This window comes from Argentina silus (assembly GCF_951799395.1).
Source record: "Argentina silus genome assembly, chromosome: 7".
Taxonomy (NCBI): Eukaryota; Metazoa; Chordata; class Actinopteri; order Argentiniformes; family Argentinidae; genus Argentina; species Argentina silus.
Window position 1 is genome coordinate 301,302 of NC_139661.1, and position 25,828 is coordinate 327,129.

Below are 25,828 nucleotides of genomic sequence, written 5' to 3' on the forward strand. Positions count from 1 at the left end.
ATACTCCGACCCAACCAAGGGCAATTTGCTTAATGCTAATCGTTGCTGACAACCAGGTGTAAATAGAGTTTTAAATACCTTTACCATGAAACAGGCACAGCACTCTTTTGAATCCATGCCAAAGTGGGATACATGTAAAAGGCCTACATTTAAACTTGATAATCTCAAGTCTACAGCAAAGACCTCATGGTATCAGCCTCAAATAAGGAAACCATAATAAAGTACGCAAAAACAAGGATGTGGCCAGCTGCTAGTTAAACAGGTAACAGCTGTATGTAAATTCCTAAAATGCCTCAAGCCTTTGACAGCATCAGCTGGGAGAGATATGAGTTGCCTATGGGATACTTCACCGGTCAAATCTCTGGAGTCTTTAGTGGAACAATTACTCAAGGGGCTGTGTGTAGATTTGGAAAGAATTTCTTGAGAAGTGAGTAATTAAAGTGATGTCCCTTATGGTAAATAACTCTGCAGTGATTTAATTCTGTTTGCCTTATGGGCCAGTTGTTGTGCTTAGGAAACATGAGAGTTGAGTCACAAACAGAGCAGAATACTATTGCACTGTAGTGAACAATTCAAGAGTTTTTCAGGGCCAAAAAGTGTAAAGTTCTTGACTGACCAAGTCAACATTCAGATTTAAATACAATTGAACATACATTTAATTTCCTGATGATAAGATTTTAGGCAAAAATACATCAAAACAAACAACAGCTGAAGATGGCTGCAGTGCAGGCCTGGCAGAGCATCACCAGAGAAGACACCCAGCGTCTGGTGGGGTCAGTAGGTCACAGACTTCTGGCAGTTATTGTATGCAATGGATTGTCGACCTGAAATAGGGGGAATGTGCATACATTTCTGAATGGTGAAACCAATATGTAGACAAATACCATCAAATAAAAGCAGAAAATCTCTACTTTGACCTCATAGTAATTGTTTGATTTTAAATCCAAACTTTTGGAGTGTAGAGCCAAAAGAAGAAAAAATGCTTCACTGCCCCATTACTTACGCAGGGCACTGCATATGTTTAGCTGAAACGATGCTGGGTGTATGGGGTATAGGCCTACGAGTAGGCAAATGATATTTGGGAGGAGAGCATTGGCACACAAGAAAATAGCACTACACCTCTGGTTTGGGCACATGCTCTACTGTATCTCTATCTCTCTCCTATACTCTCACACACTTATTATAATTATGCAGTGCATAGGAAAAATATTACAGCTTCCCCTTCAACCATACATCAGACAAAACTTTGACTGAAGTCTGTGAATACGAGATGTGGCAAAATGAGATTTGTTTCAATCGGATAATGACACAGGTGTGTTTGCTACAACTATCACCGGTAAATCGACAAATTGTGTAAAAACATGTAACAAATAAAAACAAATGTACGTATCACCGTCATACACAAATACGGCACAAATGTGAACATTGGCTTACACATTGGCTTAACATTTTGAAATTGCTTGAAATTGATAGTGGTATCAGTTTTTAATCATCCAATGGAGCCTAAACAAATTATTTGGGAACATGTTGATAAATGAGGCACAGTATATTCACAAACATTATGGCCTACGTATTACTCTGGATGACACCAGAGACGGATGAGGCCATGAGGGACTGCTTGGACATAACAGACTGGAATATTTTCCAACAATCATATGGTGATGACATTGATGGGCTCGCACACTGCTACTCCGACTACCTGAACTTCTGTGAAGACATTGTTGTTCCCACAAAAACTGTTCGCTGCTTTCCAAACAACAAGCCTTGGATTACCAGCGATGTCAAGGCCCTCCTCAATAAGAAAAAGAGGGCGTTCAAAGAGGGGGACCTAGCAAAGCTGAAGCACGCACAAGGGGAACTCAAAGTCAAGCTGAAAGAGGCAAGGGAGTTATACAGAAGGAAGGTAGAGAGGAAGTTGCAGCAGAACAACGTGTGAGAGGTGTGGGATGGGATGAAGATGATGACGGGCATGAGGAAGAGCAGTAGCTGTGTTGAGGGAGGTCGAGACCGGGCCAATGAACTGAACCAGTTCTACAACAGGTTCGACCACCCAGCTGCGGTGGTCGAACCTCCTCTCCAGGAGCTGTCTCTGTCTCTGTCGGCGTGCAGGGCCATTCTACACCTCTCCCCCATCTCACACACCCCCCCATCTCCCAACACCCCCCATCATCAAAGGCGTCACCGACCTCAATCACCAGCCATCAGCCACTGTCTACTGGAGCGCCCAGGGACAAAGAGCCACCCCACCACCCACCCCCCCCTCCCTCCCAGCCCCTCCCCCCTACAATCACGGCAGACCAGGTGAGATCGGGACTAAAGCGACTTAACCCCAGGAAGGCAGCGGGTCCAGACAAAGTGTGTCCCAGACTGCTCAAGACCTGCGCTGCCGAACTGAGAGAGCCGCTGAGGTACTTATTTGACCTGAGTCTACGTCTTGGTAGGGCCCCAACACTGTGGAAGACATCATGTCTTATCCCTGTCCCAAAGAAGCCACACCCAAAAGAACTCAATGACTTCAGGCCTGTCGCACTCACCTCACACATAATGAAAACGATGGAGAGACTGCTTCTACATACACTCAGACCCCAGGTTAGCCATGCACTGGACCCACTACAGTTTGCATACCAGGAGAGGGTTGGAGTGGACGATGCCATCACATATCTACTGCACAGGACGCATTCTCACCTGGACAAAGGGAAAAGCGCTGTGAGAATCATGTTCTTTGATTTTTCCAGTGCTTTCAACACCATCCAACCCCTCAGATTGGGAGACAAGCTCCTGCAGATGGGTGTGGATGCCCACCTGGTATCCTGGATTACTGACTACCTGACAGGGCGGCCACAGTTCGTCAGACTGAAGGACTGCCTCTCGGACACTGTGGTATGCAACACCGGAGCACCACAGGGAACTGTGCTCTCTCCTGTCCTGTTCACCCTGTACACGTCTGACTTCTGCTACAACAAAGAGTCATGCCACATGCAGAAGTTTTCGGACGATACTGCAATTGTGGGGTGTATCAGAGATGGGCAGGAGGGGGAGTACAGGAGCCTGGTGGAGGACTTTGTGCAATGGTGCAAACTCAACCACCTACAACTCAACACTACTAAGACCAAGGAGATGGTGGTGGATTTCCGTAGGTCTAAGCCCGCTCTGCTACCAGTCTCCATTGAGGGAGTCAATGTGGAGGTGGTCAGCACATATAAGTATCTGGGGGTACACCTGGACAATAAACTGGACTGGTCAGCCAACACTGATGCGATTTACAAGAAAGGACAGAGCCGGCTGTACTTCCTGAAGAGGCTGCGGTCCTTCAATGTCTGCAGCAAACTCCTAGGGATGTTTTACCAGTCTGTGGTCGCCAGCGTTCTCTTCTATGCAGTGGTGTGCTGGGGAGGAAGCACTAAGAAGAGGGATGCCAGGCGACTGGACAGGCTGGTAAGGAAAGCTGGCTCTGTTGTGGGAGCTGAACTGGAGAGCGTCACTTCAGTAACGGAAAAAAGAACTCTGAGCAAACTGCTCACCATCATGGACAATGAAGGTCATCCACTGTACCACACCATCATCCAGCAGAAGAGCTTGATCAGCTGGAGACTACGAGCACTGACATGCAAAACTGACAGACTGAGTAAATCATTTGTCCCCATAGCCATACAACTTTACAATATGTCAATCAAGGGCAAAGAGATGGACTTCTCTGCATAACCTCCACCCTCTGTATCACATCACTGTCCTGTACCTTACTGTTTCACCTAATTAACTACAATGTTTACTGGCTATGCTAGGCCTCATACACAGCCCCTACCTCCCTCCACCAGCCTGGACTAAATGCACTTTAAAAAGTTGTGCTGCTTCTCTCGTGAGGAATGGACGTATCCTTCTGATGTTGTAAAGGAAGAATCTACAGGAGCGTGCTGTCGCTGTGATGCACAGGATAAGTGGTTGTCAAGGATCACCCCAAGATTCTTGGCTGTCTGGGAGGAGGTCACAGTGGAGTTCTCTACTGTGATGGAGAAGTCTTGGAGAGGGCAGGCTTTCCCAGAGAGGAAAAGCAGCTCAGTCTTGTTAAGGTTGAGCTTGAGGTGGTGGGCTGACATCCAAGCAGAAATGTTTGCAAGACACGCAGAGACGCGGGGGTCAGAGAGGGGGAAAGAGAGAAAGAGGAGAGTGTCATCTGCGTAGCAGTGGTAGGAGAAACCATGTGAGGAAATTACCGAGCCAAGAGATTTGGAAAAAGGGAGAACAGTAAGAGCCTTAGGATGGAGCCCTGGGGGACCCCAGTGGTGAGAACGCGTGGAGAGGACAGCGACCCTCTCCACATCACCTGGTAAGGGTGATCGGCCAGGTAGGATGCAAACCAGGAGAGTGCAGAGCCAGAGATTCCCAGTTCTGAGAGGGTGCAGAGAAGGATCGGGTGGTTTACTGTGTTGAATGCAATAGACAGATACAGAAGAATGAGAACAGAGGAGAGGGAGGAGGCTCGAGCAGAGTGGAGGGCCTTCGTGACAGCAAGGGGAGCAATCTCAGTAGAGTGCCCAGCCTGAAAGCCGGATTGGTGAGGGTTCAAGGAAGTTGTTCTCAAGGAGATTCCACATTTTGTTGTGCTATAGACTAAATGGATTAAATGTTGTTTTGCCATCAATCTCCACACATAATGACAAAGTGAAGCACATTTTTAGAAATGTTTTCAAATGTATTACAATTGAAATACAGAAATATCTAATTTGCATAAGTATTCTTTGCTATGACACTCTTAAAATTTGCTCAAATGCAAAAATATCTTCAGCGAGTCCATCTTAGTGCAAGGATAATAGTTTGTGATTTCGGAATGAATATCTTTAGTTTTTATAGGGTTAGGGTTAGGGTCTCTGGTTTGCATAGGAATCAATTACACACTGTGCGGATTAGGCTGTCAATACAAACTCAGCAAATTTCATAACTTTCTCTTGATCCTGACAAACTCCCCAGTCCCTGTCAGTGACAAACATACCCCTGCGTTTTGCACTAAACGTAATGCTTTGTAGTAAAACCAAATAAACACATTTCCAGCCACTTTCTTTGTTGTATCACTTCAAATCATTGTTGCAAACACAATTATGGATGTGAGACAGATTATTTTTCATTAAGGGATTATTTTTGGCCACTTGGTTATAGACCAATTTTGTAGAGTGACTGAGATGATAACCCTAACCCTGTCTGACTGTGGTTTTTCCTCTCCGCCATTCAACTTTGTAGATTTTTTTGTAAGTCTCCCCAGGCCTCAGGGAAGCATTCCTGAGCAGTTTTGTTCCTCTTCATTTGCTCAGTTTGTAATGACAACCTGATCCACACAGTGTGTAGCCTATTCCGATGCAAATCAGAGACCCTATAAAACCATATTAATACCAAAATCACATGAACTATTATCCTTGTATTAAGATGGACTCAATTCAACTTATTGAATGACTTGAACGACATTTTTGCATTTGGGTCTGAATACTTATGTGAATTAGGTATTTCTGTATTTAAATTTTAATACATTTAATACAAAACCACTGTGTGTGTATATATATAAAGTGCTCAGTGAGTGTATATATATATATATACTCACTGAGAACTTTATTAGGAACACCTGTACACATTCTCATGGTGGAGATGGTGTAAGGGTGTGGGGAATGTTTTCTTGGCACACTTTGGGCCTGTTAATACCAATCAATCATCGCTTGAATGACACAGCCTATTTGAGTATTGTTGCTGACCATGTGCATCCCGTCATGGCCACAATTTACCCATCTTCTAATGGCTACTTCTAGCATGATAATGCACCATGTCACAAAGCAAAAGTCGTCTCAAACTGGTTTCATGAACATGACAATGAGTTCCAATAGAACACCTTTGGGATGTGGTAGAACGGGAGATTCACAGCTTGAAAGTGCACCTGAAAAATCTGCAGGAATTGCGTGATGCAATCATGTCATCATGGACCAGAATCTCAAAGGAATGTTTCCAACATCTTGTGGATTCAGTGCCACGAAGAATTTAGGCTGTTTTGAGAGCAAAGGGTATCCAGTATTAGTATAGTGTTCCTAATAAAGTGTTCAGTGACTGTATATATATGTTTTTTAGGGCATTTCTGCTTTATTGAAATAGAGACAGTAGGGATGGGTGAGAGAGAGGAGGGATGACATGCAAGATATGTGGAGGGTAGGATTCAAACCAGGGACGTTGCAGCTAATGGTTATCTTAACGGAATGGGATGCAATGGGACCAACTTGTATTTTTCAAATATCCTTATCTACTCTCATATCGTTTGTTGTAGTCATCACGCATTCTCTCATAGACCATATGCGCAGGTTGTAACCAACACGCGACAGCGCAGAGAAGCAGGGGAAATGTTCTAGTGGTAATTTGACATGAATCGGCTTTAATAATGCAACAGAATAAAGAATAAAGTTTAGAATGTTCATGCCAGACAGGAGTAAGGATTTCAGGTTTCAGTGGGACTGAAACGTAGCCTAGGCTCTAGGACAGGAGATGGCATACAAAGTGAAATATTAGGCCAAAATATTGGGACGAACATCCCCATGGTTTTACGGCTTATGTCCGTGGCACCCAGGCGAGAGTTCCTCTGCTCAAAAAGTCCCTGAGGATAGGGATCTAACTCATCAATCATGTTGGAAAACATTTGTCCTTTTTACCTATACTGTATAGAGTATTCCTATAAGAATGTAGTTAGGATTATTACTACTTTGTATAAGCCTATATCTATTATTTTTATCTGCCAGATCAGATCAGGATATATTAATGAGTACACAGGCCCATTCAAAGTTTGGATTTAACGTTTTATGGCTGGCAGGACCCATTTCTGAACCAGCTACCAGTGCGCCTCGACTCTAGGAATGACCATGTCAGATACAGAAGCTTGACTCTGAAGGAATGTGTCTGTGTAACTTCTATGTATTGAGCAGAGAAACTGTGTGCAGAGTGTTAATGAACACAATGTAGAGTAACATCTTGCCAAAGAAACTGCCTACAAAGTTGAAACACACACACACACACACACACACACACACACACACACACACACACACACACACACACACACACACACACACACACACACACACACACACACACACACACACACACACACACACACACACACCACCTGGCTGGATATCTTGTATTGTGCTAGGAAGTGTGTTGACTCCTCATTAAGTAATGTTTGTCCCATCATTTATTGGATATGATTTGCCGCAATATGACGTATAGAGGAAGCATTGGGCAGGTTGGTCAAGAACTATGTACAAGTATAGATCTGTTTGAGCACAACAAGTGAGAATTCTAAGGACGTGATTGTAACATCTTGAAGGCGTGTATGTGTGAAAATGTTATGATTTTTGGTGAATATTATTTTGAGTCACTAGCAATGGACGTCAATGACAGAAGACGAGTTGGAGTACAACAATGAATAGACAGAGACAGGCTGATGCTAGCTATGTTGTTATTGTGGAGAAGGGTTAACTAACTGGCATAAGCTGTTCACTGTCTACCTATCTGGTCTTGAATCGGTTCTTCTCACGCAGACTTAGTCTGGGCAGTGTGTTCCAGACAGAGCATCTTAGATGATCAGCCTTAGGCCATCGGTGGCGAAGCATTGCTCATTGTCCCTGACTATCTACCTACTGTGTCCTGACTCTTACACTGACTTTTACTTCAGAGGGGCCTTTGCAGCATTATTGAGTTTAGCAACCAATAACTAGTCTGATATGATTTTATATACTGTACACTATGCTATCACAGAGGAGACAACGTGCCTTGTAACCCAGTGAGAGAAAGATTCAGTGCCTCATTGTTTATATTAGATCGTTGATGGAAAATGGTGGAATAAAATGTCAGTTTCAACATAGAAACCACTGAAGGGTTCCAAAATGTGTTTGGTTCGTCATCCAATCTGCTGAAGGTTTAAACAAGTGTGCTCTGCGGAAGTGCGCAGATTAAGATAACTGGTGTTTCCCTGGGGCTTTCAACAATTTCATTATCTCAGGAAGTTTTCTCAGGCCTGGTTAACATATACACACACTTTATGTGTGTTCTCTCTCAGTGTTACTATTCCCTCTTGATCTTGTGCTAATCCCTCCTGGTTTCGTGTTCATATATGCAAAGAATGCACACTATCATCGTTTGGATATATTTTTTTAAATTTTATTTTGGAATATGTCTGTGCATTGCATAAGCATTACCTTTTCATGATCCGATGCAACTGCAGTAGATGCCAGTGTACTTGTTTCATTTTCTTGTAGATACGTGCTTCTGTATGAATTTTGTGTCATTGTTAGGTGAGAGGTGAACTGAAATGCCATACTTTAGACAAACTAATAATAATAATTAAAAAAAAAAACTATGGCATTTGGTCTCATTGATTAAAATGTTATATTTTCATCACAGCGTTATTTGTTTTGAAAGTTACACACCCCTCACCTCTACATCAAGTATATAACTAAAACAAACTGCTCAAATGAAATATGACATCCTACAATTGCAGTCATTTGAGTTCCGCATTGCAGCACAACATGGCCCAGAAGAATGCCAAAAATGTGCTTCTTGGCTGTAAGCCAAGGGAAAGGACATTTAACTAATACAAGATGGGTTCCTTGAGCACTGCAGGCCTTCAACAAAACAGGGACATTTACCATGTAATCACCTGAATCACCACAGACGCGTTGGAAAATCTTCTTCATAACATTTTTAATTAATCAGTCTCGATGTTTTCATTCATCCACAAGCATTAAGAGGTGCTCACTAATTTCTCGGACATTACAGTGCCTTTCAAAAGTATTGCACAATCTTCATATTGTGTTGCCTCAGAAAACTGAAACTAAAATACATTAAATTAGGATTTACACAGTGTGAATACTTTTGCAAGGCATTGTACCTCAGTTTGAGAATCTGAGAAGGGAGAATCATCAGTGCATTGGCAGACAGTACTCGAATAGCCAGACTTCAGTGATAAAGGTTTGTAGTCATTTACAATGTTTCCACTGCCTTTTCCAACCAACAGTGAACAAATTAGTAGAACCCCCCCTCTCAATGACTGGGAAAAAGCTGTTCTCTTCCAATATCCACAGCATGGACAAAGTTAGTTTAGTTTTCCTTCTGTGTTTAAAAGGTTGCAGAGGTGTTCTTAATAAAATAAACTCATATAATTTAGTTAACTTGGGCCTAATGGAAATGTCTCCAGTAAATACAGGGATGGTATTGTATTGTAATCAGTTATGCACATAATGTGAAGTAGGGATACTGGAGCATTTAATCAAAATAGAATTTGAGGCAAATTACAGTAAAGCGGCAATCTGGGATTGGTACATCCATTTCTTTTTACTTTAATTGTAATAATTAATTATATAGAGCCATTGATTCTTGAAGAATATAACTTGTACATGTCTCATGATCTTAGTTCAACTGTCTTACCCCATAATAACTCAAAATACATACATTTGCTTTACTGCATTGTTTGTAATAGCTTAAAACTATCATTTTGACCTCATGGATGGTCAGTCCTTGCATCCATAGCTCCGTCTATGAATTTTTATTTCTCCAGCCCCATCCCTTTGCTGTTTACCCTAAAAAAGTGACAGGGGGACCACTTTGTTATTGTTTGGAATCCCAGATTTCCCCTGTGTTATATTCCTTTCTCCATTATTTATTATCAAAGTTAGCAATTTCATCCCATGTTTTTTTTTTCAAAGGAATATAACAGATAATGATGAAGATAATGATTTGCATTAGACAAGATGGAATTTAAAAAGTATACCTTTATTTCTTTTCCGTACATAATGACTTGTCTACTTTAGGTCTCCTGAGATTTCATTCACTACTGTCAAATGTGAGATTACATTTCCTTGTTTTAATAAAGCAAACCTATTGGAGAGCTTGTGGAATTTCTATATTGTTGCTGAGGGAGGTCAGACTCCACTGGAATATAATGATAATAAATGGACAATGAAATGTAAGGTTTCCTCTCAATAGGATTAAAGTATGCAATGTGCACAACTGCAAGCAACAATGCATTGGGGTGGGCATATGTCTGGTTTACAGATGTATTCATTTGATGGGGATAAAAGTGCCATACAAGGCAAGGGTTACATTTTGTGTTGTTGAAAGCACGTTTATCAATAGATATATAGATATAAATAATACATGTTAAAAATCTTGATACTCCTATTGCACAATGACGTACCCAACAGGTCGTTCAATAACTTATGCAGTGGTTAAATCAATACTTTATGAAGGTATTTCATTTTGCTACAATTCTTTTAGGGAAATGCCAAAGTCATAAAGCGGACATTCACTCACAAACTCATAAAACAGTCTACTATAAGGTACAAGAATGTCCCCTGTTAAAAGACACACAGTGGTTTGGGGCCAAGGAAGTAAAATAGTGCAGGTCAGCAGCGGGCCAGCTTCAGCATGGCTGCTCAGAGGCTGAACATAGCTAACAGGTTCAACCTCATAGTGTTGCCGTCCTTTGATTAAAAAGAATCCAAGGAATTTTCCACTGGGGTTACCATTGCCAGATGTGAAATAAAAAGGGTGACTTTGGATCGACTGCATTTTTTTATAGGCTTTGGAAATCCCATCGAGCCAGCATTTGGATGGACAGCAGAAGGCTCTGTAGAATTGGACGTTCATTTAGTTTGATTTGATACATAGTAAATAGTTGGTGCATAGTTATACATTCTTCAGTATGTTGTCATATAGGAATTGGGAGGAAACAAGGTCAAATACTCACAGTAAACTGTCCAAAGAGCACATAATGTAGGCCACGATTGGCATTAAAAGCTAATAGCCACTGAATAGTCAACTGACTCATTTTCTAAAACCTGAGACAGAGCAATGCAGATTGACTAAATGTAGGTGGCATGTTACCTTCGCATTGGTAATAACTGATTAATAGTGGCAACACCAAGGTTAATCCAATGGCTTCACTGAGTTATTATCAATGCAAGTCTTAGCTGACATTTCACTCTCAGTAAGAAGCGTGTTAGCCCTCAGTAAGCCCCACATTTGTTTAACCAAACTGTCCTGCTTGCAAAGCAATTTCAGCTTTTGGTTTATTTTTTAAGGGATATCACGAAAGCTCTTGGGAGGTCAAATCTTCCCACAATGAGTGCCTTGGGAGGTTTCCACAAACTCATCAGATAAGGCAGTGATCAACAGAAGATGTGTTTGGTTGATAGTATGAATAATGTCGAAGGCTAGAGGACACAGAGGAATCCTGATGCAGAAGTAGAGATATTAGAGCACTCAGGCTTTTTCCTCTTTCTTTTTTCTAGGTATCCCAAAACCAATACCAAGAAAAATATATTTTTTGGAGTAAAGGTTGTAGAAACAATGTATGCATACATTCTGAGAAAGTTCTGAGATGTTGAAAAACATGGTTGGTATCCACCAGTAAGATTTTCACTCTCTATAGAGAACCGAGGGATTATGCATTTTTAAGACATGCAAGGTTCCTCTTTTGGAAATGTAAGCTTATATATTGTACAATTGGTGAACCACAAATGCTTACACATTTTTCCTGGTCTGTATATCTAGCCAGTATCTATAGAGTGTGCTAACTAATTTAACATGTTTAGCCCTCGTTACGAACATGGTCTCGTAACTTTACCATTTTACATGTCACAACAGTTTCAGAGTAATTTGCTTTCAAATGTGATAAATCTCCACTTTAGAAAATGCTAATGCTGAAAGGAAAGAGGAAATCCGGGATGACGAAAGCACCAAACCCACTCTGTGGCAAAACATTTATTTGATACTAGGGCCTACGATGGTGGTGATTTTTCTGTCGTTACAGTAATCTCGAGATTACTCCCTATCCCATGCCATCTATTATGTATAGCCAACTATTCCTCAACATCAAACAAATGGCAAAAGTGACATGGCTTCTGTAACGTCTCATCCTGTTCCTAAATGTATGTTTGTTTTTGTTTCATGTTATTAATTTATTGTTTCCTGTTTATTTTTGTGTTACTCACCTTGTCTCTCGTTTCAGACACTTCACCACCTGCCCTTGTGTGTTTGCCGTCTGTGTGATTGTCTACCCCGCCCTGACTGGCTTCACCTGTTTTTCATCATCCTTCCCTGTGTATTTAGTCTGTGTGTTCCCCTGTCTCTGTGCCAGTTTGTCTTTGTACCTTTGTGTCATACGTCCCAGCATTTCCTTGTGATAAGTATTCCTGTTTTATTTATCTCCTAGTGTGTTTTTGACTTTGCCTTTTTGCCTACCCCTTTTCAGATTATATGCCTGCCTTTTTGAACTGCCTATCTGTGTACCAAACCATGCTTTGCCTACCCCCTTCCTGGATTATCTGCCTACCCATTGACTGCCTACCTGGTACCAAACCTTTCGAAAGTAAAGACTATTGTATTGGATTTAAGTTTCTGCCGAGTTGTGTGTTTGAGTCTTTTGCCTGAGTACTCCTGCCATTACAGCTTCTGTCTTTCACATTTGGGATTGAGGCATGTTGGTGATCTACTCAACCAAATGCGCCCGATATGGACTCATTTTGACAGTAGACCACTTTTGTGGCCTGAAAACTTTGATACTTTCTCTTTGTTTCTTCCTCAGACACCCTCCACCCACCTCAGTTGTATTATTTCTAATAGCAGGGCAGTGCAAAAGTGCTTGATGGACCCACACCACTATTCCAGTACTGTCTGAAAAGATGTGAGGTTGACTTTCTGCAATTCATACAAAAAAGGATCAAGAATGAACAACTCCTGTGATATTGTATTATTCAAAGAGCCGAGCAACTAAATTGTACTCCTTCACATTTCCCATGATGCTTAGTTTTATTGGAGAAATGTACTTTTCTTTTAAGTGTACTAGAACAGGGTACCCCTGGGGACTTCTGATGCCCCCTGCATACGACAATAACAAAGGGAGTAATTACAGAGAACAGTGCACAGTAAATTGTAAGCATCCCCTTGGATAGTCAGCCCCTATGATTTAGTGAACAATGAGTTAAGCGACATGTAATGAATTAAACAATAGGAACTACATGCTGGCATTAAGCTGTAATTAAGACCATGTTCCACATAAATGGCAAATCCAAAGACATCACATTTAGAACATACATTCTACTTTACTGTATAATGTTGTAATTGGCAAACCTACACTTAGGTAGGACCAGATGGCTCCTGGCAATACAAAGACAATGTAGGTTTAAATGCCCACGTAGGCCACACTTAGCATACAGTATAGAGTAGCATCTCAGAGATACAAACACCTCAGGAATGGAGGTCGTTAGGATCATTGACATTTTTGTAATTTAGAAATGTACTTAAAAACACACCAACATGGAAACAGTAACTAAGGAGAAACTAATGTCAGCATTAAACCCTTTAGTGAAGTGTATGATTAAAATATATGATCAAAAAGAAAAATCTAGAGTAAATCTAAATGATGGTGAAAGCATTACAACTATACACAGAGAAAGACTACCCAAAATCAAAATAATAAGTCCATCTCCGCTATTTCATAACACCACAGATACAGAGCAATATCAGACAGCACACACTTTTAGTTCCTGGAGGAACTAAGGAGAAAACTTAGCAAACTACATTCACGTATTCTGGTCTTGTAATGTAATAAAGCGAATCTGGGAGGAGATAGTTTGTGAAATGTCTGTTATCTTGGAAAAAATATATTCTTTTATATCAATACTTAATCATCCTTGGGAATACTCAGACAGACACATACTTTTTATGTAGAATTATGAGGGTAGCAATTTTCTAATTATTCACAAAAAACTGGTTAAAAGACGGGAAAATAACAGTACAACAATGGAAGGAGGTGGTAAACGATATATATACAATACCTTCAGTATTTAGTGTGGGTTTTTTGTAGGTGTTGTTATGTCTTTGTCTTGATTGTTTTTAGTTTTTTTGTTGTCGTCTCTGTTTCGTCTTGCTACTGTTCTTGCCAAAAATGGACATGCTAATCTTTGTCTCATCTGTCCAGAAGACCTTTTTCCAGAACTCTTTTAGGTATTTTTTGTCTCTGACACATTCACACCTATCCCCTGGACAGTGTTCCTGGTCTGTGGGACAGGCGTTTTGGGGTTTTTCTTAATTATGGTGAGCATTCTTCAGTCATTCACTGTAGAAGTCTTCCTCAGCCTACCAGGCCGTTTGCAATTTCTTAGCTCACCAGTGTTTTTCTTTTTTTGGATGATGTCCCAAACTGTTGTTGTTGGCAAGCCTAAGGTTTTGGATATGGTTATGATAGTTTATTTCTGATTTCTTAGCCCAATAATGGCTTCCCTGACTTGCAGTGACAACTCTGGTCTGGACAGACACCAAGAGCAGACTCCAAAGTAAAACATAAAGGCTAGAATCAATACTAGATATTGACAACTCTTATGCCTGCACAAATGATGTGACAGTGTGAGTGGAAATCCAACTCGGTGTGAAAATCTATTCAGGTAGCATCAGTTTCTGGATCATTGCTGGGCTTTGATATTGTGCAATAATCAGAAGTATGAGTGTCTGTGTATTTAATGGATGCTTTGGGGTGTAATTTAGCTAATATGCGTTTGTATCGACCTAGCTTTATGTAATGTAGAGAATCACTACTGTATTTATCCAATTAAACATTAGGCAGCCATAAGCTCTGTTCAACTGTTCAATCATTCAAATAAAATCACTTAAATCCCCCCCAAAAACATGCTCCAAGCAGGATCGAACCTTGCACCTCACACGTGAAAGAGCAGGGACATCTCTGTCATGCTACACGGACTGTGAGAAAGGGAAGCAATAAGTATATATGATGATACATATTAGGTGTAATTTAACTAATATGTGCTTGCATCGAGCTAGCTTTATGGATTGCAATTTAACATACCCGTTGTCGGAAAACAATAACACTTTTGTGGGATTTTGAGATTGAAAATTTTGATGACTAGCATCTAATCTAGCCAGAACATACAGTATTTAGCTAGCTAGCTGTTTCCCTTGCTACATTTTGCCATCTATATGGGTTATAGATAAATAGGCAGCAAAATGTTTAAAACTATCTTTGAGGGCTGATCTGAAGAGAAAACTTATTTTTTCTTACTTTTTTTAATACATTAAACGTACACACATGACATTACATTACAAGCTATTAGTGTTTGTGTTTATTTTGTATTATTCACAGCTCAGGCTATGGAAAATTGTAACGTCCCGCCCTGTTCCTTAGTTTATGTTTGTCTTTGTTTCATGTTATTTCATTTACTGTTTATTTTTGTGTTACTCACCTTGTCTCTCGTTTCAGACACTTCACTACCTTTCCTTGTGTGTTTCCCACCTGTTTGATTGTCTACCCCGCCCTGATTGGCTTCACCTGTTCCTCATCATCCTTCCCTGTGTATTTAGTCTATGTGTTCCCTTGTCTCTGTGCCAGTTCGTCTTCGTACCTTGTGTCAAGCGTTCCAGCGATTTTTCCTAGTGTGATCTCTGATAGTGTTTCTGACTTTGCTTTTTGCCTACCCCTTTTTGGATTATCTGCCTGACTTTTCGAACTGCCTACCGGTGTACCAAACCCTGCTTTGCCCATTTCCTGGATTATCTGCCTAACCATTGACTGCCTACACGTGTACTGAACATTTTTTGATAGTAAAGACTATTCTATTGGATTTAAGTTTTTGTCTCTGAGTCGTGCATTTTCATCCTCTCACTCCAGTCATTACAGAAAACAGCCATTTTAGTTTTGTACATTGTAACAATACTATTGTTGGCTACAGGTGAGATGACAATATCTTGGAACATTTAAAGTGAGAGCAGGATGAAGAGAATAAGTACATGAAATAAATAGATAAATTGAACAGATACATTAACATTAGCAGTTAAGTATCTGAAAATGAATAAAAACAGTTACAAATGGAAATACATGAAGTTCACATGATCAAATGATACTTCTGGGATATGCAGTTGTTTCACATATTGTGATAATAAATAAGAATATAATTAGCTAAAATAGTGCAATCAAAAGTGATACACTGACTGTGGAGAGGAGAGGACTGTATTGGACTAAATCAACAAAGAGAGAGAGGAGAGGACTGGACTGGTACTAAGAGTGTAGTAGTAATGTAGAAATGGGCATTCAAAGAGCTTCTTTAGGTTCTTAAGTGACAAAACTTGGAGTAGTGTGCATGACAAATTGATGGACTATCTATAGAGAGAGAGAGGAGGAGACTGGACTAGATTGGAGTACTGTAGATCAACGAATAGAGAGAGAGGAGAGGACTGGACTGGAGTAGATAAACAGATAGACTGACTAATTGACTGAGATTGATTGTGCCACTAGTTAAAAGGTAGATTGACAGATTGATTAAAAGGTAGACATTGAGAGGGAATAAAAATAAACTGAAAAACCCATTCAACCAATATGGGGAAAAAATTATTCCCTGATCTCTTTCAGCAACAGACAATCAAGCAAACTCATACATACATACATACATTCAACACAATAATTCACAACTCCCCGCTATTCTTTCGTGGCTTGCCACAAACTCTGCTGGCCTTATGTGCTGCTGCCTAGCATCTGCAGGCATGAAGATGTCAGTCGACTAACTCCTAACAACCTGCTTGGCCCAAAAGTGACTGCAACCCTCAACCCTCTGCAGAATCCTTATTGTGATCTGTAGAAGATGAATCCATAAAGACAAAGAGCAGCAACAACAATAATCAATAATACAACACTTAAGATCATGACATACATGAAATGATGTATTTAAATACCTCAGGCTGCATCAGGTCGAACACAAAGTCAGACTTTGGATCGAAATATGGACCTGTGCATTTCTGGGTGGGTCCTCTTAATCCTTTCCATGAGATTTTTCAGCGTGTGGTTCTGGCAGAGCTGTAGGAAACCCCTTTAACTTATGCGCCTAAACGATAGATGGCTGCACGCACAGTGCACACACATTTCGGGACAGGAGAGATGTTTTACAAACATTTGACAATGCAGAGTTTCTTATACCAGTTGGGTTGGGATGGCATAATTTGTGTCACTTCCCCAACTACGGGAAGGTCTTTTGGAAGAGGGCCAGATTACGGTTTGCTAAAAAGTACCTAAAAGAGCCTGCAGAGTTCTGGAAAAAGGTATTGTGGACAGATGAGACAAAGATTAACATTACCAGAGTGATGGCAAGAGTAAAGTGTGGAGAAAACTAAACAGAACTGGACAATATTCACAGCATACCACCTCATCTGTGAAATAGATGGCTGCAGTACAGGCCTGGCAGAGCATCACCAAAGACTGGAGGGGTCAGTGGGTCATAGACTTCAGGCGGTTATTGCATGCAAAGGATTGTCTACTAAACAAGAGTACTTAATTTGAACATTTGATATATCTGTCCCATCACTTTTGGTGTCCTAAAATAGGGGGACTTTGTCTAAAAAGTGTTTTTAATTTCTGAATGGTGAAACCAATATGTACACAAATACCATCAAGCTGAGAATCTTTACTTTTAATTTGTAAAGAAGAAAACTTGCATTACTTGCGCAGGGCACTGTAAGTGCATAGGAAATAAGTGCACTTTACTGAACATGATTATGCCATAGAAAATAATAATACAGTTTTTGTCCCATCCAATGCTCACTTTGCAATTGCCATAATAAAGTATTTATATTCAATAATATTCTTAATTTTCAAGAGGAAGAATTTAGTTGACCATTCCCTTACCTGCATTTCCTGGTGGTGGTCAGCTCAGACGAGATGCACTGTTTGCATTGGCAGAATGACTTCATGACATGGCAACCTTCAGTCATACTTGTTTGCCCACAGCGAGTACATGAGGAAATTTAGACCACTGGTGAACCCTCCTTTTGCCATACCAAGAAATCACATTAAGTGTTTCAGGTTCCTTGGCAATTTACATCAGTTTAAAATACCTCTGTCTTACTCTACACCTATGCTTGAAGAAATAACATATTTACAGCAATTATTTACTCCAACATCTTCACCAGCCCTATGAGATCAAAGACATACCTCCAAAACTGACAGCATGCTTGCCCCCTTGCACAGTGCATAGTCTCAAGGCCCTAAACATTGCAGAGAGCTCAAGGTCAATTAAGAGGTGAAGGGGGCATTTGACAAGTCAATTTGCAGTCAAACAGTCAAACTGCATGGTGTTGTAATGACTTCTTCATTTCAAACCAAGCAACCCTGCTCAACACTTCATATTTTCAACATGATTTGTGTCTATTCTTACTCCAGAAGCTATTTCAGACTATTCACACACAAAGTAACCATCATACAGTGGCTTTGGAAAGTATTCCAAGTAGGCTCAATTTAAAATGGATTAAACAAAAATGTTTTGCCATCAATCCTTACACAATACCCCATAAGTATTTTTTGTAAGTCTCCCTAGGCCTCAGGGTAGCATTCCTGAGAAGTTTTGTTCCTCTCCATTTGCTCAGTTTGTAATGACAACTTGATCCACACAGTGTGTAAGTGATTCCTAAGCAAATCAGACACCCTATAAAAAACAAACATATTGTTACGTTCCACGTAGGTTTGTCTGTTCTGTTTTCCTTCTTTCTTTATAGGGCGACATCACCACTCCCATTTGCTGCACCTGCTGCCAATCCTCCTAATCACCTGCCATCCCAGTCCAACCCCAATCTACTCCCTTCATTTAGTATTTAAGCTGTGTGTTGCATGCCAGTCGCTCTCTTCCTGAGCTCATGCTTTGTTGTACACCTTGATGTATGTTCCCCCACTGACACTTGTTTCCCCCTACCTTGATTGTGTGTGTGGTAGTTGTTTGTATGGTCCAGGCAAGACAGAGGCCTCTATACTCTCACACGTAGGTGGAACTGTTGTATAGAAACACTAGGACCATACAAACAACATACTCCTTGGTTTAGAGTAGTTAGTTAGTCAGAGAGGTATTTTGAGTTTGGATGTTTAGTTAGGATCAGTTAGTAGCCTCTCCTAACCCTCCTAGATTTTTGTTACTTTCTTTTCTTTGGCAACATCCGTGTCCCCTTGGCCTGTGGGCTGCTAGTGTTGTGTGTGTCTGTTGTGTTGTGTGTACACTGCCCGTACACCCCCCCCCCCCACTATTTACAATATACCACTATTTCAGTTCACTCCATCCTGGTCTGGTCTCTTTTATTTCACACCAACGCGCTCAAGATTCCTGCCTTTAGTTAGTCAAATCTGTTACGTACTTCCCTTTACCCTAGACACAACTGAGTCGTAACACATATTAATTCCAAAATCACATGAACTATTATCCTTGCATTAAGATAGACTCAATTCAACTTATTGAGTGACTTGTGATGACATTTGCATTTGAGCTCATTTTAAGAGTGTCATAGCAAAGGGTCTGAATACTTATGTAAATTAGGTATTTCTGTATTTCAATATTAATAGATTTGTCGAAATTTTGAAAAACGTGTTTTCGCTTTGTCATTATGGGGTATTGTGTGTGGATTGATGGCACAAATATATACATTTTATCCATATTAAGTTGAGTCTATAACAAGGAAAATGTGAGAAAAGTGAAGGGGTCTGAATACTTTACGAAGACACTGTATAATTCATGAAAAGGACAGGACCAAAATGAACTCCTATCATGAAACTATTTAAAATATCAGAATTGTATGAATATTTCAGAAATATGCGCCACAGCAGAAAATTAGACAAAACACTTTTTACACTTTATTTGTCAATATATATAAACTGTATGATGGTAATCTAAATAAGTTATATTTCTGCCAGATATGTCTTAAAAAGCTATGACAACATATTTATCAAGATATAGATGTTTGTAAAAGGCAGGTATTTCCAAATTATGTCACCTCAAAAAGAAAACAGTATATTACACAACAACAGGAGGTTAAATACAATCAAATATTAAATTTCTACAAAAAGGTATCAATAAATAACATCACATTATATGCAGATACTTACTTACATCAGTATATGTTTGCCCTTATTCATATCTTCACTGAAAAATGTAAATTTAACCTTTGGACAATTTTGTAAAAAGTGTGTTGCATTTGCTGCAAGGGAATGTATTTGCTTTAACTGACTGCTTTTGCCTTTTCCCAAACATTAAAGTGATAAACTGTGGAAATCCATATTGACAAATGTATATTACTGTATCTCAATGGTGAAAATAGTCCACAAATCATAATGGCCACCAAAGTTGTCAAGAGATGATACATTTACTGCAGAAGAACTTTATGGGGCGGTTTCCCGGACAGAGTTACATTTAAATCAGGACTTGGCCTTATTCTACTTAAATTAATCCAGAGTAAAAGGAAGAGGGGGATGGAAAGAAAATGTTAAACATTGTTAGTTGATTTGGACTATCTGTGTAAAAACACTCTATTATTGAGAAAATCTGCATGATTCTCCAATAGAAGCCAAGTAAAAGAAAACAGAGCTACAGTTTGCATTCATTCAACACTAATGAAAAAGTAGACAAGGCCTCTTAATCCTGGACTAGATTGCATGTCTAAAATGGTTTCCCTCTGTGGTGTTCATGGGTAATTTCCCAACATTGCCATTGACTAACTGCCCTAATCTGAAATTAGACCTACCTCTATAAATGTCTGATTTAAAAAATCACATAGGTCTGGTTTAGCTGTAATTTTCATTTAGAAAACCTGATTTATTAAACCATTATTTGTGAAAGTCTTGGACTTTTAAACCATGTCTGAGAAATACAATTTTAGTTAGTCCACTTTAAAAATGCAATTTAGTCTAGGATTATGTTTAATGTGTGTCTGGGAAACCACCCCTCTGGGTTGTAAATGATTAGTGCATACTAGCATTGTTTATTACATAACTGACAACACTACATGGAAATATTCCCATAACATCTTTAATGCAATATATCTTGGGGGATAAAGAACGACAGGTTCCTGAGACAGGGTTAGTGGATAAAGTCCATTCTCAACAGATTTGGAGGTGGTTTCAGTGGATTAAATCCATTCTTGACAGAGAATTAAGCCTAGTCCTACACTAAATCACACCTTCAATAAAAAATCTCTGAATTGAATACTCTTTTTAGTCTAGGAATAGGCTTAATTTGTGTCCGGGAAACCAGCCCCTGGTGTTTGGCTCATCAAAGTAGTGTGACATTGCTTTTACTGATCATGATTTACGTTTCACAATGGAGTTTGAAATACACCAATAAAAGTCTGAGGGCTATATTTTAACAGTGTAAAAAACATTCTTAGAGGACACACGGGCGCTGGCAAGGGGTGCTGGCGGTGGCGCTATAGGGTGTGTCTGAAATATTAGTGCTATATCAGCCCACCTGATAACACTTGACCTGCTCTTTGTCATGAACACGCCTTGATGACCACTACTCCACCCACCTGAGCACAGGCGAGACAGAGCTTTAGCATTGTGGTAATTTCACCAGTTATCGCCAACACAAATTGCCACACCTGCGTTTGGACATGCGTCCGTTTTGTGGCCTAAGAGTGAATCATTGGAGAGATTGTTGTTGGGTGTATTAAGTAAGCACTATTGGTGTTGGCCAAAATAGGTTTGTCATGTCATCCTCAAAACATTAGCTTCATATGAGATGTGGTAAATGGTTTAGAGCCCCTTACAGTATATAAATGAAGAGTGAGTAAGGGGTTTCATTAAGAATGATATAACTTGAATCACCATTCATTGGCACTCATTCAACACCAGAATGACAATAACCTCTGTAATGGTACCTTAAAGTTACAGAATGGAAGTTTTGCTGTCACACAAAAAAATTTAAACTCTGAATATCATAAGTATGTTTTATAGTGGCAAATATGTGGATATCCTTCTAAATAACTGAAATGTAAAAATATGATGTAAAAGCCAGTGCTCGACCTAGACATTTTTGAAATGTGATTATAGAAACCAAAACTACATTGTTCAACATTACATTTCTTCCACCGAATCTCTTTATCGCTACTGATATATCATGGGCATTTAGAGCTTTTAAAAGCTAAAATCTTACATTTTGCTACTTTGAGCAAGGCATGCAATGACTGGCCTGTGTTCCCCGATTTGTTTTTTGCTGCTAGAACTTGAGAATTTTCGAATTATTATCTGACAATTTTTCCAAACGACTACATTTCCTCATTAAAACCTATCAAAACATTTAAACATTGAACAGCCACCAAAGTTAGTTCAAAAGAAACAAGCGTGATTTTAAATAGATGACACTAAAAAACAATTTAGATCATTTCTGTTACATAAAAGAGGGAGGAGTTCCACATACATTAATTAATTCTACATAGTTTAAATAGGCTGCACCTGAAGCTCCACACAAATGCTCTTGACAGTTTTATTCTTGTTGGTCACCAACCCTTATATCAAGCAACAGGCATGTTTATCATAATTAAATGCATTTGCGACTGATAATTGGAAAAAGACAAGCAGAAGATGCATTTCAGAATCATTTTCCAAAATGTTCATCATCATGAAACTGTTGCTTAGAAACTAGCAACAAACATGACACAGCACATGATTTTCTGTAGCCTCCAAAATATGTATATCTACAACACATAAATGGGACACTCCTGCTCCATACAGTATGCAAGAGGAGAGATAGGGGTCAGTGAAACAATGAGCAATACACATTATAGTTTTACACAGAAAAATAACCTAATTCTGCACTGTTAATTCTTGAAGTGTTCTTAATTAATTATGTACAAAATAAGTGACTCTGTGTCTTTCATCTGGTTTCTATTATTATACTAAAATACATAAATATAACTCTAATTTACACATACTATATTTATGATTCTATAGTATCCACACATACAGTATATTGTTTAAATCAATAGCAGGTCTCAAAAGTTTTTTGAAGACATGAGTCTCCTGGAATTGGAAGGGTCTCTCCCCTTTTGGGGTATACCAATGTGGCAACATACCAAAACCATTCAAATTTATTTTTTAGTTCACTAGCCATGTGGGATGTAATTTTTCTTAGGAAATGGTCATTAGCATACTCAGTATAATGAGGTGAGATGCATGTGCAACCCACCTCTGACCTGGCCTAGCCCAAGGCAGCACACATGGTCATCAATCAATATTTATCTCTTTCATTGCAAACCAGCATTCTGTCCCTTACCAATTTAGCCAATTACTTGGTGCTGTATCAAACTCCTCACTGAAACACAGGGCAAAGATTTTCAATGGGTCACATGGCATCCTTTTTATCTGCTCAGGAATACATTTTGTACCAAATTATCCAAACCTTTGATGACTCAGGACAACTGTTTCTCCTCCAGCTAATGTATTGATAGTGTATGCAAACAAAATCTAGCTAATGCCCAGATCGTAAACGTTGTGGCTCTGGCTCTCTTAAGGAGAAAACACACCTATAGCTTTTTACAGAGATGCAATGCAAGTGGTGCTGTGTGATTGATACAACTTTCCTGAGTTTGTGAAAGTCAAACAAATGTAAAAGAACAAAAACACAAAACTACAGTATGTCTTTTAAATAGCATGACTCCTTTGACAGCTTTTGTAGAGTCTTTGGTCACATTCTGACGTGGGCTTCCCTGGAACGGAAATGTCAGGGCCTCTCGGTTACTCTACGCCGCCGAGAAGTTTGATCTGATGGAGTCCTCTCGTAACTGGCGATGCTTTCCAATGTCACACTCCTCCCTCTGCGTCCGTCTCTCTATGGTTATCCTGTAGTTCTTCCTGAAAGTGATTATTATTATGAATGATTGCTTATTTTACTTTTACACGTCCAGGTAAATTACTGTGCACAATTGATCTTTGACAATGACACAGGAAGGGGGCGGCTCTGCCGCTGAATGTTTACTCCTAGTTTTTATCCCCTGTCAAAAATATACAGTGCTTTGCGTAAGTAATGGAACAGTGAAGCATTTTTTTTCATTCTTTTGGATCTGCACTCCAGAAGTTAGGATTTAAAATCAAACAATTACTAAGAGGTTAAAGTAGAGATTGTCAGCTTTTAGTTGATGGTACTTGTGTACATATTGGTTTCACCAGTCATAAATTACAACAGTTTTTATGCATAGTCATCCTATTTTAGGGTACCCAAAAGTAATGGGACAATTGGCATGACAGGTGTTTCTGTAAGTCAGGTGTGTTCTGTCACATCATTTGCACAGGCATAAGAGAGCTGTAAATGTCTGTTGTTGATTCCAGGCTTTGCATTTGCCTTTGGAGTTATGCTATTGGAGTCTGTCAAAATGAGAACCAAAAGGTGTCAATGAAAGTCAAGGAAGCATTATTAGGCTGAAAAATCAGAAACATAGCCAAAACCTTAGGCTTGCCAAAATCAACAGTTTGCAACATCATTAAAAAGAAAAAAAAAAGCAATGATGAGCTCAGCAATCACAAATGGGCTGGTAGGCCAAGGAAGACTTCTACAGTGGATGACTGAAGAACGCTCACCATAATTAAGAAAAACCCCAAAACAACTGTCCCACAGATCAGAACAATTCTCCAGGAGGTAGGCGTGAATGTGTCAGAGACTACCATCATAGTTATCCTCAAAAAGGATGGTCAGGTTACAGTTTGCTAAAAAGTACCTGAAAAGCCTGCAGAGGTCTGTAAAAAGGTCTTGTGGACAGATAATATTCATCTTATCATGTACAGAGTGATTGCAAGAGGAAAGTTTGGAGAAAAATGGATATGCCCAAGATTTACAGCATACCACCTCATCTGTGAAACATAACGCATAGTGTTAGGTTTGGGCACGTACAGCTGCCACAAGAACTGGCTAATTTGTCTTAATTGATGATGTTACTGCTGACAGCAGCAGCAGAATGCATTCTGAAGTGTATAGAAACATCTTGTCAGCTCGAGTACAAGCAAATGCCTCCAAATTCATTGGATGGCACTTCATCATACAGTAAGACAATGATCCCAAACATACTGCCATAGCATACCCTTCAGGGTCAAAAATTGGCTGGCCAAGTCAATCTTCAGATTTAAATCCATTTCATTTCCTGATGATAAGATTTTAGTCAAAAAAGACTTCAAAACAAACAACTGAAGATGGCTGCAGTACAGGCCTGGCAGTGCATCACCAGAGAATATACCCAGAGTCTGGTGGGGTCAATGGACCACAGACTTCAGGCAGTTATTGCATGCAAAGGATTGTCGACCAAATACTAAACATGAGTACTTTATTTGGATATTATATGATTTTTCCAATACCTTTGGAGCCCTGAAATACACTCACCGAACACTTTATTTGGAACACCTGTACACCTTCTCATGGTGGAGATGGTGTAATGGTGTGGGGAATGTTTTTTTGGCACATTTTGGGCCCGCTAATACCAATCAATCATCGCTTGAATGCCACAGCCTATTTGAGTATTGTTGCTGGCCATGTGCATCCCTTCATGGCCACAATTTACCCACCTTCTAATGGCTACTTCCAGCATGATAATGCACCATGTCACAAAGCAAAAGTTGTCTCAAACTGGTTTCATGAACATGTCAATGAGTTCAGTGTTCTTCAGTGGCCTTCCCAGTTACTGGATCTGAATCCAATAGAACACATTTGGGATGTGCTAGAACAGGAGATTCACAGCTTGACAGTGCACCTGAAAAATCTACAGGAATTGCGTGATGCAATCATGTCATCATGGACCAGAATCTCAAAGGAATTATTTCCAACATCTTGTGGAATCAATGCCACGAAGAATTGAGGCTGTTTTGAGAGAAAAGGGAGGCCTTACCCAGTATTAGTAAAGTGTTCCTAATAAAGTGGTAGGTGGAGTATGTTTAAAAAAAATTACTTTCTAAATGGTAAAACCAATCAGATGTTTTTTTTTTAAAGCTGAGAATCTCTACTTTGACCCC

The 25,828-nt window shown here is 39.7% G+C and overlaps 1 protein-coding gene across 3 annotated transcripts in view; it reads right to left on the reverse strand.

Moving 5' to 3' along the window:
* Positions 1-19,680: 19,680 nt before the first annotated feature.
* Positions 19,681-25,828, reverse strand: part of npr3 (natriuretic peptide receptor 3) — a gene marked incomplete at its 3' end in the record, with an annotated part of 32,066 nt that continues 25,918 nt past the window's right edge. For all 3 annotated transcript variants that reach the window (XM_083672860.1, XM_083672859.1, XM_083672858.1), the window contains exon 8: positions 19,681-23,686. In XM_083672860.1, the coding sequence (XP_083528986.1) occupies positions 23,575-23,686 (112 nt within the window). The remainder of the gene's footprint in view (positions 23,687-25,828) is intronic.